General features: G+C 38.8%; 2 protein-coding genes across 7 annotated transcripts in view; one reads left to right on the top strand and one right to left on the bottom strand.

Annotated features, from left to right (window-relative positions):
- The first annotated feature begins 77 nt into the window (after window positions 1-77).
- On the top strand, window positions 78-4,244 carry utp23 (UTP23 small subunit processome component). The gene is made up of 2 exons (XM_048596347.1): window positions 78-254; window positions 954-4,244. Exons 1-2 carry the CDS (start codon window positions 210-212, stop codon window positions 1,305-1,307), a joined length of 399 nt encoding a protein of 132 aa, XP_048452304.1. The 5' UTR covers window positions 78-209; the 3' UTR covers window positions 1,308-4,244.
- Window positions 4,245-8,622: 4,378 nt separating this feature from the next.
- Window positions 8,623-13,385, bottom strand: part of rad21b (RAD21 cohesin complex component b) — a 62,974-nt gene continuing 58,211 nt past the window's right edge. For all 6 annotated transcript variants that reach the window (XM_048596340.1, XM_048596344.1, XM_048596345.1 and 3 more), the window contains one exon: window positions 8,623-9,659. In XM_048596340.1, coding sequence (XP_048452297.1) covers window positions 9,468-9,659 — 192 coding nt within the window. In that variant the 3' untranslated portion in view covers window positions 8,623-9,467. The remainder of the gene's footprint in view (window positions 9,660-13,385) is intronic.

Genomic DNA, 13,385 nt, shown 5'->3' with positions numbered 1-13,385 from the left:
CCTCTCTTCCCCCCCCTCTCCCCCCCCCCGCGATTGTGAATGCCCACTCTTACTCTTCTCTCTCTGTCTCTCTCTCCAGCTGCGTCCTAAAGGAACTGCAGTCTCTTGGGAAGGAATTGTACGGGGCCAAATTGATCGCTCAGCGGTTTCAAGTGAGAAGTTGCCCGCACGCGAAGAGCGCAGTGAGTGCCTCCACCTGCCTCCTGTCGATGGTTGGAAACAACAATCCCCATCACTACTTTGTGGCCACACAGGTAACCTCACGACCCTGGGCATCTTAATGGGTCTCCGGGTGAGATTTGGGTCCTGCTGCGGTTTCAATTCCACAATGGCCGACTGGCCAGAACTGGGGAAGGGTGTTGGGTGTGTGGGGGGGCAGCATTAGGCTTGTGGATGATGAAGTTGTTCAGACCAGTACTGCTTGACTTCTTCCCCTCTGGGGGAGCGGGGGTGGATGGAGGGGGCTCTTTGCCTCTCACTCGGGACAACGGAAAAGCAATAAATTGGTAACTTAGATGAGTAACTAATAAAAAAACAAGTCACTGCAAAACAGCAGAGCTAACTGAGAGACTAACTGAGCCCCAACTCTTGGAGTTGGGAACTGGCATCCAGCTAAAGAGCTGAGTTTAACTAACACTAACCGCATGCTCCCATCATCTTCTCCCTCATTTGTTAGCCTCTGTCAACTTTCCCTCCGATGCCCCGAAGTTTCTGAAATAAATCCTGTATGTTTTTCTACTGAGAGATCAACTAGCAATAAGAAAATCAGAGTTTTTTCTTATTTTAAATTACAGTAGACTTTTAACTTAAAGCTACACAAGTCTATAGTTATTTTTGATAGCTTGACCTTTTTAATCATTTTAATCATTTATTGTTTGTTAATTCCAATGCTTTGATAGTTCTTTGTTGTGGAGATAATATGTACATTAAACATGTCTCAATTGTATTAACAGGATCAAGAGTTGACTATGAAAATTAAGAAGTTGTCAGGAGTCCCTCTGATGTACATTATCCAAAATACTATGGTCCTGGAGAAACCTTCTCTCAAATCAATTGCACAACTACGTTCTTTGCATGATAATCAATTTGTCCCCATACATCAGCAACAAACTATACAGCATTTGAAAGAAGAGCATGGCCTTGTGAAGGAATCTGAACCCAGGCATAAAAAACGCAAAAGGAAAGCGGGCCCTAATCCTCTTAGTTGTTTGAAAAAGAAGGTCAAACCAGCACCACAACCAAATAAAGAGAAAAAACGAAGGCGATCAAGAAAGAAAAGGAGAACAGATATATCGTGTCAAACCTGAAGTTACTATGCAGAGGTGTAAACCAGGCATTTGTAAGAACATGGACCAAAGTGCAAAGCTATGTAGTTTTTCACATAACACTTAGTGCTCTTGACTCTATTACAGTCTAATTGTTCCAAAATTTGCTTAAAGTAGTCTGGAAGGTTTTTTGCAGAAAAAGCTATAATTGGAGTTTGAATATTTATAATTGTATAAAATATTTATAAATGTTTATAAATGCTGATGGTGTGTTTATAATGATAACATGAGAAATTAGAACAGGAGTTGATGGGCCTGTTGAGCTTGCTCCAACGTTTAGTCAGTTGTGCCTGAACTCTCCCCCTGTCTCTTGATTCCCAATGAGATCATCTCAGCCTTAAATATATTCAGTGACAGAGTATAAACAGCCTAGGGTAGAGAGCTGAAATATTCAAATGGCTTTGCATGAAAATTTTTCCTCCTTGCTTCTGCTTCTAAACAATTGAACTCTTGTTTGTACCCGGTATTGTAGATTTCCCAGCCAGAGGGGAAAAAACCTCTTCATGTCTTCTGTTTAGAAGTGAACCTTCAGCTAGTTACTTCTCAACTCCAGAGTATTAGCCAAGTTACTCAAAACAATGGTACAAAACAAATAATTTAATGCAAAATTATTTTTTATATGCAAAGCACTTTTAAGTATTATCGAGTGCTGAAAAATCATAGAATGAGATTTACATTTAAAAAGACTCTAGACTGCAAGGTATAAGTAGGTAAATTGATCCACTGTTAAAGAGTCTCGTGAGTACAATGGACTACTTCAATAATGCTTGAAATGTGACCGATACTAAATGGTCTACACCTCATTTAATTCATTTAATGGTAATTCAAAAGATAAAGCAGGCCAAAATCCTTGAGTGCGTGACTAATATCTTCTCAGTATGAAATATGTTATATCAGGTTAAATCGGGTATTCCCTGAAAATTAATCATTCCTTGGAACTTCCATTTTTCTCTTTAGTAACAAAGTACTGAATGGGAAATGTTCCCAAGCTCCTTCCTCAATTATTGACAGACCATTCTGGACTGAAATGTTGTTTTCCTAGAATCTAGAATAGAAGTAGTTGAACTTCATGCTGACATGCCACACGTAAACCATATTAATAGCGTATCTAGAATGTAAATCATGAGATTTAATCATTTATGCAATCATTAATGGGCTTGGGCGTAAAGTTTGTCAGATTTTAATTTATCATTTTTGTTATGGTGCACAAGATATCTCTCTCCTGAAACTGAAGAAGTCTCAGCGGAAAAACTATTATTTATGGACAGTTGACTTGTCAGTTTGCCAATGAAGTTTTATGGATCCAATTTATTCCAAGCTGGATCCACTTGAGCCGAAATATTTTTGCTAGTATATGAAGCTGACTTCATTCAGTATATTGTATTTTTGCAAGCCCCCAACAGAGTAGAAGCAATGCCCTCATGAGATGATTTAAACTAATTTACACATTGTTGGGTTCCACAGTATAGCATAAGAAAGGAGATACAAGCTGTACAAAATGATTGGCAGAGGGAGATAGCACTTGGGTCAGCAATATTAAACAATTAGGTAAAATCAGATTGGGAGTTAATGTAACATTTAAATTTGGTTTACAGTCAATAAGCTACAGGCACACATAACCACATGGCAACATATGATTGTAGCGATAATGAAAACCTGTCTCAAGAAAGAACTGGGAACAAAACATTCCTAGATACAGGATGTTCAGGACAGATAAAGAAGGAAAGGAGGGGTCGGCCATTTGATTAAGGGGAATTTGATATAGTGCTTGAGGGAGAGATCAAATACAATTTATTTGTTTGGAAGTAAGAAAGCATAGAGGAACTATTACACTACTGCGTGTGTTCCATTGCCACCACCTTTAAAGGGAAAGATAGGATTAAATTTGCAGGGAAACTGGAGAGAGGTGCAGAGTTATATAGATGGGATGTTGATAATCCCAGTATCTTTTAGAATAATTATAAAGGGAGGAAAGAGTTCTTGAAGTGCATTCTTGATTAAAGTGTTTCTAACCCAACAGAGATAAAGGCTTTTATAAGGTTTAAGTAAGCTATAAGAAAGGATCAAGTGTATTCTAACGTAAAAAAATAATTGGAGCAGGGCCAATTTCAATGGGGTGACAACAGATAAATTGGTCAACTGGAATCAAAACCTGCAGGCAAAACTAACAGAACAATTGACTTTGAAGAGAAAATGATTCTGTTACTTTGGCTCAATCAAGGTACATTCTCACAAGGGAGAGAGATTTTACAACTAACGCCAGGCTGACTAGATGACAAAAGAGATGGAGGTTAAAATGAAATAGGAAATGGGTAAATCTGATGATACAGATAACAGCCACCTGAACATTGCAAGTTCAGAGAGAAAATGTAAAAGAAAATAAGACTACATCAGAAGGGACTAAAAGCTGCTATAAAAGGAAAAGCAAAAATCTTCTATCAACATGAAATAATAAAGAGGGAGTAGGGGAAGGAATTGACTTAACGAGGGACCAGAAATAGTTGAAAGAGAAGGTTATGGCCAAGCTGAATGGGTTAAAATTGATAAAGAGGAGACATTAAGATATCTAGCTGCATTCACGTAGGATTGCATAAGATAGATGGCATAGAAACAAGCATTCAGCCCAACCAGCATATGCCAGTGTTTAAGGTGCACTTGAGTGTGTTTTTATCTTTTTTCATCTAAATCTACCCCATCAAGACTTCCTATTCCCTTCTCGTGTTTGCCCAGTTTCCCCTTAAATGCATCTAAACTAATTCAATTAATTCCTGTGGTAGCGAGTCCCAGTACCATTCTTTTGAATATAATGTTTCTTCTGAATTTCTTGGTGATTATCTTAAATTGATGATCTTAAGGTATCTCCACCCCACAAGAGAAAACATCTCTGTATACATGTATTAAAACCTTGCACAATTTTAATGATCTCTATGAGTCTTTAATCGTTGTTTTAAAGAGAAAAGGGGTCCAGCCTGTCAGTCCAGATATGCACACACACATTTCTCTTAGTATCCTTGAAAATCTCAGTGCACTCTCCAGTACTTTTATAACCCTTTTATAATAATGTTTGTAAGAAATCAGGACCAAACAGGATCATTGGAGGATGCTGAAAGAATGAAGAGTGACATTTACAGAGATAGTGGCCATAATTTTCCAATCCTCCTGAGATATGGGTGGGGACTGGGGGGCTGAAACACCAGGTGACTTGAGAATTTCAAACATTAAGCCCAAGTTCAAAGAGTGTGCAAGCATAGGTTTTTCATGAGGTACTAGAAAGTATATATGGACTTCCAGAAGGTGTGTGAAGTATCACATAATCGGTTTGGCAGCAAAGATGAAGCTAATAAATGGGCTGGTGGTAGCATGATTACGCCTGAGTGGCAGGATAGCAATAGATCAATTAAGTGCACCTGTAGGCCTTTGTCATCAGGTTGGCACATAAACTGGATAACAGTATCAGTTGTGTTTAGGTGAAAATTTTGAGCTCTAATGTAACAGGAAAACCAAGCAGTAGAATTCCATTCAATGGGTGTTTTGCTCAAAGACTACTCCTAATCCTATTGTCTGTTAATGGTTCCCTAGCTGTTTTTGGCAGGTTTATGGCAGTGTTGGGGTTTCTTACTGCCTTCTTGTCTTGGGGGCAGAGTGAAGAGCAGGTCTCAAGCTTTAACAGAAATTAAACCTGTGCTTTTTGGCAATATTTTGAACCATGCGCAAGCCACTAGCCAACTGGGCTAAATGGTCTGATACCTGTGTGGGAATGGGCTCCTTGTATCCAATATATAATGGTATGAGATAACAAGGTGTAGAGTTGGATGAACACAGCAGGCCATGCAGCATCAGAGGAGCAGGAAGGCTGATGTTTCGAGCCTAGATCCTTCTTCCTAGTTTTCCCTGTATATCAAATTCCCTTCTTGCAAGGAATAAAAATGCTAAAAAAATGTTGAATATATGCAAACAGCTTCCTTGAATCAAAATGTATTCTTAAGTAAATATAAAGAGGGTGGTGTGTGTATGGAATGAGCTGCCAGAGGAAGTGGTGGAGGCTGGTACAATTACAACATTTAAAAGGCATCTGGATGGGTATATGGATAGGGAGGGTTTACAGAGATATGGCCAAATACTGGCAAATGGGACTAGATTAATTTAGGATATCTAGTTGGCATGGATGAGTTGGACTGAAGGGTTTGTTTCAATGCTGTACAGCTCTGTGATTTCTAAGTGCATGGAATGCAGCATCATAAATGTTAGAAACAAAAATGCCTGTGTAGGGAATCCAAACACACAGGTATCAAAACCAATGGTATGCACACTGGGCATACAAAGACATTTCCCATGGGAGTAAACTACCTTCCAGCCACTGGAGTTTATTCTGCCCGAAATATCAGAATTAATCCTGAAGATTAAAATCCGTTCGATGTTTTGGGAAAAGTCTACGATGAGTGTCAAAGCAGACACTGAAGGAACATGGCTAGTAGTACATGTAGATGGTAAGACATTTTCCCCCATCATGGGCTGTGGAATTCACATTTGTTAACCTTTTGAGAGAACTGGTGCTGTGGAGCGTTCAGTGGTACATCAGGGTTTGTGGGAGCAAGCTAGATCAGACCATAACCAGAAGTTGAACAATTTGCAGAACCAGTACAGAAGAAATGACTTTGTAACAGTCAGGTCTCTTAGACTGGCCAAGCTATGCTACATCACTGTCAATCAATGAATATTGCACCATAGTTCATCCAGACAACCAAGTAATATTAGCTGGCTTGTAACTTATTGCAATCATCATGAAAATATACTTGATCACCAAACTCAACTAAGATGAGCTTTCTTTGCAACTTGAGTGGAAGTGTGGTGGGGATTGTGGACTGCTGACTGATGTGTGATTGACCTGGCAGAATCAAAGTTGATTTCAATAGCGTTGTCTTTAGTAAAGGGAATCTGCATATTGGTGAACTGTTCTCTCTACGTCCATTATTCTCTTACAGAAAGGCTTGGAAATGTGATGGTTGATTCATGCATTACCAATCGACAAGGAGAAAGGCATAACAGGGTCTCTTTGTGATAAGTGGGAGATTTCTCTCTGAAACCCCAACAGCTTCCTCCACAACTCTTCTCAAGCGACCATACTTGCTGCAATACTTCTACATAGTGTCTACCTTTCATACATAATGATCTCGGTCCAAGCAGAACTAGATCCAGCTTTCACCTGATGGACTTCGGTAAATCACCACCTAACTTATAAGACAGAAGTCTGTTCCTAGTATTCAACATTGTCCTGGAAAAGAACGAAGTCCTGAAGTCTAAACTAGATCTGGTCTTATATAATTTAAAATTTTGCCCCCAAATTGCGTCACAAGTTGTTATTGAGGAACGATTGGTACAATGTCACATAATGTGATATTAGGGCAGATGACTTAGGAGGTAGATTTTAAAAATAATTTAAAGGGGAGAGAGAGAGAGGTTTCGGGAGATAATTCTAAACTAAATCATAGACATCAAGACACACTAATGGTGGAGATTAAAGATAAGGATATACACGATTCTAGAATTGGAGGATTAATGAAATCTGTTTTAGAGCTGGAAAAAGTTATATAGAGAGGAGGACAAGGCCACGGAGATTTGAAAACAAAGATGAAAATCTTAGGCCAGATATTATAGGAACAAAAGTCAGATTTGTTGGGTAAATTGGATTTGGCCCAAATTAGGGCGCAGGCAGTAGAGTTTTGGACTACTTCAAATTTATGTTGAGCGAAAGACAGGCCAGTCTGGAAAACAATGGAATAATCAAGACTAGGGGTGACAAAGGTATGGCTGAGGGATTCTCCAGGATATAAATTGATGCAGGAGAGAATTAGGTCATTAGAGAAGTTGAAGTAGCCATTTTTGATGAGGGAACCGATATATGGTTGAAAGTTCTTCCTGGGGTCAAATTTGACACCAATGTTGCAACCATTCCAATTCAGCCTCAAACATTTGTCAGGACGAGGAGTGAATTTGGCAGCTAGGGCTTGAGATTTGTGGGACTTTTCTCCTTTAGAAGACTGAGAGGGAGATCTCATTTAAGTAGAATGGTGGCTCAGTGGTTAACATTACCACCTCACAGCACCAGAGATCTGGGTATGATTCTGCCCTCGGACCACTGCCTGTGTCGAGTGTGCACATTCTCCCCATGCAGGTTTCCTCTGGGTATTCCAGTTTCCTCCCACAGTCCAAAGATTTGCAGGTTATGAGGGTTGGCCATTCTAAATTACCTCAGTGTCCAGGGCTGTGCAGGCTAAGTGGGTGAGCCATGGGAAATGCAGGATTCCAGGCATAGGATAAGATGCCCTTCAGTGTTGGTGTGGACTTGATGGGCCAAATGGCCTGCTCCCACACTGTAGGGATTCTATAATTTAGAATTATTAGTAGCCTGGACAGAATAAATAGAGAGAAAATGCTCCCATCATGAAATGATCAAAAACCAGAGGATATAGACTTAAAATAATTAAAAAACAAATTGAAAGTAATCAGAGGTAAAACATTATCACATAACAAGCAACATTCCCTCTAATTTGTTTCTACCCCATGAACCTCCAGAGTTGTGCATGGCAGCGGCTTCTGGAAGCCAATGTCAATACACTGCCACATTGACTGCTGTGTGTGGAACTTCCTCTGCACAGGTTAGGAGGAATGTTGGTAATGAGTGATTTTGGATGTAGAACACACTGCCAGAGTTTGGTGGAGGCAGGTTTAATCAAGTCATTCAAAGGGGAATTAAATGGTTATTTGGAAAGGACAAATATGCAGTATAGCAGGAAGGTACTAGGTGAGAACGCCCCTCCCTGCAAGCCCTGAACAGTCTTCCTTTTAGGCAACAATCCAATTCCCTCTCAAATATCTTGACCGAATGCTACCAGCACATGTGGAGAAGCTGGTAATTGATTACAGTGACTGTGAAGTATTGTTCTTAAATAAATGTTAAGATCAAAATATAAAATTCCATATGAAACAAAATTGCTTTTAATGTTTTTCTTTAAAATGTTGAACACTGCAGGCAATGTAAAATTACTGGAATTGAAAATACTTCATTTAAAATTTGCTTGAGGTATATATACTTGAAATAATTTCTTTATCTTTTTCCAAGTTTAGACAACTGTAGGACTCAAAATGTTTGCTCAAATTATTAATGGAAATTCCACTTCCCCATGAGTTAGTCCCATCAAGAATGATTCATGTGCAGAAGAGTCAAGATACGATTTCATTTTCATGATATGAAAGTAAGTCAGATGACTAAAACTTGTTTCAAGAAACAAAAACCATCGATATTGTAACAAGTATTTTATTAGAAAAGTTATGTATAACAGCATGAACCATCACTGTTCAGCAACATTTAATGGCCTAATTAAGCAACAAACTAGAGACTCAGTAGCATAAGCAAAATGCTGCTTAAAATGAAAGCTTTCACCTTTTCCATAATTAAACATTCATTAAAAATTATCTACACATTTTATACAAAAAGAGAATATAAGCTTACAGGCACATTATGTTTAAAACAGCATTGTAACACTCCAGACTGTTAAAGCATCCTAAAATTATGAGTATGTATTTAAAATTAATATTTCATATATCCTTGGTTGCGTTTTAACAGATAGTTTGTAATTCCAGTGATAGTGGGCATACTGGTAGACTGTTATGAAAGTATGTCAATGTAGAGGAACCAGCACACAAATCTAAAAGTTAAATTAAGTGCAAGTGTTGAATATCAACTTCTCTACTACTGTGTTGTAGATATATGAATTTCATTAACCAACATCTTGAGAGTTTACCAGCAGCAGTGGTGTAACACAAGTATCATTTCTGAATAATGCAATCAACAAAGCCATAATTATGTCTGCACAGAAATGTATTCATAATATACCTGAAACATAATTTTTATCTCCAATCATGATTCAGTATAAAACCTGTCAAGGAGTGTGAGTTACTTGTATTTACCATAAACACTGGAATAACACACCTAATCCCAAAAAATTAAGAGTTTTTCTGTTCAAAATAATCTTTTAACTCAATATACATTAAAACCAATTTAAAGTATTGTATGGTCTCAAATCCCCATATGGGGCAATACATATCTAGTGAATACACACTAGTCATTCAAGATTAACCAGATCAGACTATGTTGAATCTTGGTCCTGGAGTTGCAATAATGTCGCTGTAAGGCTCAGTCTGCGTAAGCTCAATTGCCTGTTGCTTTTTAAGTACCAAAAAACTGTAAAACTTTGCAGCTGCTTGTTTTCGGTTGTTTTTTCGACATAAATCTGCCAGGCTAATAGATTCAGCTCCCGTTTTAGCCAAAGCTCTCTGAAAAAAAAGGTAAAAATAATGAAGGCACACTCTAAAATCAAACTGAATGTTTCTGCATCAAAGACACAAAGCTGCCTAAAAGAGCATTTGTACTGCAAGAGGAAAATCAGATTCCAAGTCAGAGGTGGAGACACAAGAAGGAATTATCAAAAGCTTGGTCATAATAGTTAGGTTTTAAAGAAAAAGTAAAAAGGGGAGGAATTTGTTCAGTTATGGAATATTTCAATTTTTGTTCAAAATGTTCCGTTTTACACAAAAAAGGAACCAAGAATAATTGTAGACATATTATCCACATAATGACCAGAATATCTGGTTTCCTCCCTGCTCGCTAACTACAGAGTTGACACAAAGTTACAGAAACCACATGCAAATTCACAAAAAGAAAAATACACTTTCAGACTGATCAGACAGCTGCTCCAGAACCCCAGGATTTAATAAATCACAAGCTGTTTTATTAGGGGAGGCAGATTTCTAGGTTTACAGTATGGTTATTAGGGTTGCGCTGTCCCTGGTCCACAGGTTGCTGAGGTTGGATGGGAGGCATGCTGTTCCACCAGGCTAATCAGAAAAATGCAGCAACTGCTCAAAACAAATTTCTAAACATATGTCAAGTTGAAGCTAGAAACCCAAATATCTTTAAACAAAAAACTGCTTTGATTTAATCAGTAAACTAGATTGTTCTCTCAAAATGAATTTTTAAAAAATGTGGGTATTTTAGCTGGCTGCTGAGCTTGTGCAGTGGTAAACGGCTCTAAACCCAAGATTCAAACACATCAAAATGCAAGTTTCAACTTTAGGTTTGAAAAAGGCACCCCATAGTGGTATCAATACTTTTCTTACCTCTCTCCTTCTCCCAGTGTTTTACCCACAGATAAATTATAAATTTGCTAAGCATTAGCATACTTGCCAAATAGAGTGTACTAGACATTCCCCCTGCTTGCAGGGTAGATTTCCCAACAAACTCACACCCTTTCTGCCCACCATCCTCTGCCTATTCCCATATTTGAATGATAGCACTGACATTAGCTCAATAGAGTGAAGATTCTACACAGTACCTGAAGGCAAGAATCATAGGGAAATAGGGTTATAGCTTAGCATGGCACAGTGAACTAAACATGTTGGTAAGAAATAAGCTGAGGAGAGCTACTTCTGCAGAAAGTACGATGTTTCAGATAAAGTATTCAGTAGTACAAACTCGTACAATTTGGCTCAACGCCGCTACAGAGAGAACAGTCAGCAGTTGGGAACAAAGGTTATCTGCAGCATAGGATTTAGTCACATTAACATACACACAGGAAACAACAGAAAGTCCAAAGACCAAACAACAGACAGCTTTGATGAGATCAAAATGACTGTCGTGACGCAATTATGTTAGATGATTACTTCGAGCAGTCACAAGATAACAAATTCTAACACAGGATGACAGCGAACGTACAAGTCAACATTGTTTGAAGGGAAATGGTTATTGTTAGTATCTTTAATCTAATAAACTATGATGAGATCAATGCAGCATTTGGCTATTGCAACGCGAGAATATGTACAGTATTTGACTGTGATTGTGAAGAGTGTCTTGGAGATTGCCTCCAAAGACCTCTCCCATAGCTACGTTAGTGAGGAGATCCGAATTAAGATTGATTAAAAACAAACAAAAAAAAAACACGATGCTGTAAATCAGAAACAAAAACAGAGATTCCTGGAAAAGCTCAGTAGGTCAGGCAGCACTTGTAGAGAGAAATCAGAGTTAACATTTCGGGTCGAGTGACCCTGCCTCAAAACTGTTCTCGGGGTCACTCAACTCAAAACATTAACTCTAACTTCTCTCCACAGATGCTGCCAGACCTGCTGAGCTTTTCCAGCAATCTCTGTTTTTGTTTTGAATAAAGATCAAATTGTGCTGCCGAACACAGGAATCAAGACTCCTCTTGGAAATCTCTCTCCAACAGTACCCAAGTCAGAAATTTGCTGACAGGAATTCCAGATGCTTTAAGGGTTGATCACTTTCTAAAACCTAGTCAAATTTTGTCATTAGCATTTAACATAACTTTAACTGTAACGTTAAACAAAAACAGGAGGCAGCTTTTGCAAATAAAAGGATGCTAGCTCAACAAAGCATAGCTTTGACAAAGTACTGAACCTGGAAATTTGGTTAAGTGTGGGAATTCCATGCAGTGAGGGTTGACATTCTGTTCTAGTGTCCTACAAGACAAGGAGGGATCCGCAAGAGGGGGCAAGAAACACGACACCAGAGCACTGAGGCAATAATTCAGTGAATATGCAGGTAATTGTTTGGTGTTTTACGTCTTTCTTTCTCTAAACTGATACAATAGTTTTAAACAAGGCGCAAGGATGCAAGTACTGTGCTGAATTTACTGAGCATGAGTAAAACTAGGTAATGTAAGCGCATATAACAGAGGAGTAACTTTTAAAAACTGAAGCCCTAATTAGTAAAACAAAATTCAACAGAGATGTGTTGTAGCTGTAGCATGTGGGAGCTGGTGAACAGCAATATTACTCACAAAACCACATGTTCAGTGAGTCCCTGCAACTTGAGGAATTTTGGCTCAGAGTTTGTGAGCTTCAGACACTGACAACGCATGAAACAAGCAGAAAGTTACCTGCACACTTGTTGCAGAAGTCAGCCACACCCCGTTAATCAAGAACTTCGGATTTGTCTATGGTTAAGAACAGGTGGTGGCAACTACTAGTGAGCAAATTATAGGATTCAGAAGGTAACAGTGGAGGAGCCTCAGCCTTCGCAATTTTCAGACTGTTGCATCCCTTGGAGGCAAGCTAAGGGTTTGCAGGGAAGATGAGCAAACTGACTAGAGAATAGTGGAACGGGGAACCATTTAAGTTGGCATTAAGGAGTAAAAGGAATTCTGACAGTACAATTTGTAATAAGAAAGAGTATAATTAGGTATACTTGTTTCTGTAGCCGAGGACACAAGTCTATTAGGCTGTGTTGCCCTGGTGCCAGAGTCAAGGACAGATCCTCACGACTGGAGAGAAATATAGAGTGGGAGGAATCCAGTTTTTCCATAGTCCATGTAGGTACCAACAAGACTAGTGATCGATTGGTGAGTTTTACATTTTTCTTTCTGAACTGCAGTAGTTTAAACGGTCAGGACATGATTATTACAAGGAGAACCACAAAGATAATGATCTCTGGATTGCTACCCAAGTCATGAGCAAATTGATATAGGAAACAGAAGTTTCAATTTATGGGATTCTGAAACAGGAGCAGAATAGAAGAACCTGTTTCACTTGGCCAAGCTTCACTTGATCTCTGCTGGGACAGCTGTCCCAGCAAAATGAACAACTAGGACTTAATAAAGCTTTTAAGCTAAACAGCTGCAGATGGTGATGGCAAGGCGAAAGAGATTTAAGAAGTTAATTACAAAGAACAAGGCAAGTGAAGGATAGTGGTAACCTGACTGTGACAGGAATGAACAAAGTGTACAAAACTTAAGAATGCACCAGCATATAAGATCAAAGTAGGAGAATATGGTTTACAGAATGTATCAAAGGTAACTATCAAACTTACAAAACAAGCAAGACAGGAAGGTGACACTCAAAAGGCATCTGACACTTTGAAAGGACAAGGAAGAAAGGAAAGGGGGTAAAGTGAGATAACAAGGTGTAGAGCTGGATGAGCACAGCAGGCAAAGCAGCATCAGAGGAGCAGGAAAGCTGACGTTTTGGGTCTGGACCCTTCTTCAGAAA

This window comes from Rhincodon typus, chromosome 4 (assembly GCF_021869965.1).
Source record: "Rhincodon typus isolate 14 chromosome 4, sRhiTyp1.1, whole genome shotgun sequence".
In the NCBI taxonomy this organism is placed as follows: domain Eukaryota; kingdom Metazoa; phylum Chordata; class Chondrichthyes; order Orectolobiformes; family Rhincodontidae; genus Rhincodon; species Rhincodon typus.
Note: the sequence above shows the minus strand (reverse complement) of the source record. Positions and strands in the feature narration are given on the sequence as shown.

Excerpts from the sequence above, each read along its gene's own strand:
- utp23 (XM_048596347.1), top strand. The coding sequence starts at position 210 with ATGGTTGGAAACAACAATCCCCATCACTACTTTGTGGCCACACAG. Across the intron at positions 255-953 it reads ACTACTTTGTGGCCACACAG|GATCAAGAGTTGACTATGAA; the intron begins GTAACCTCACGA and ends TTGTATTAACAG.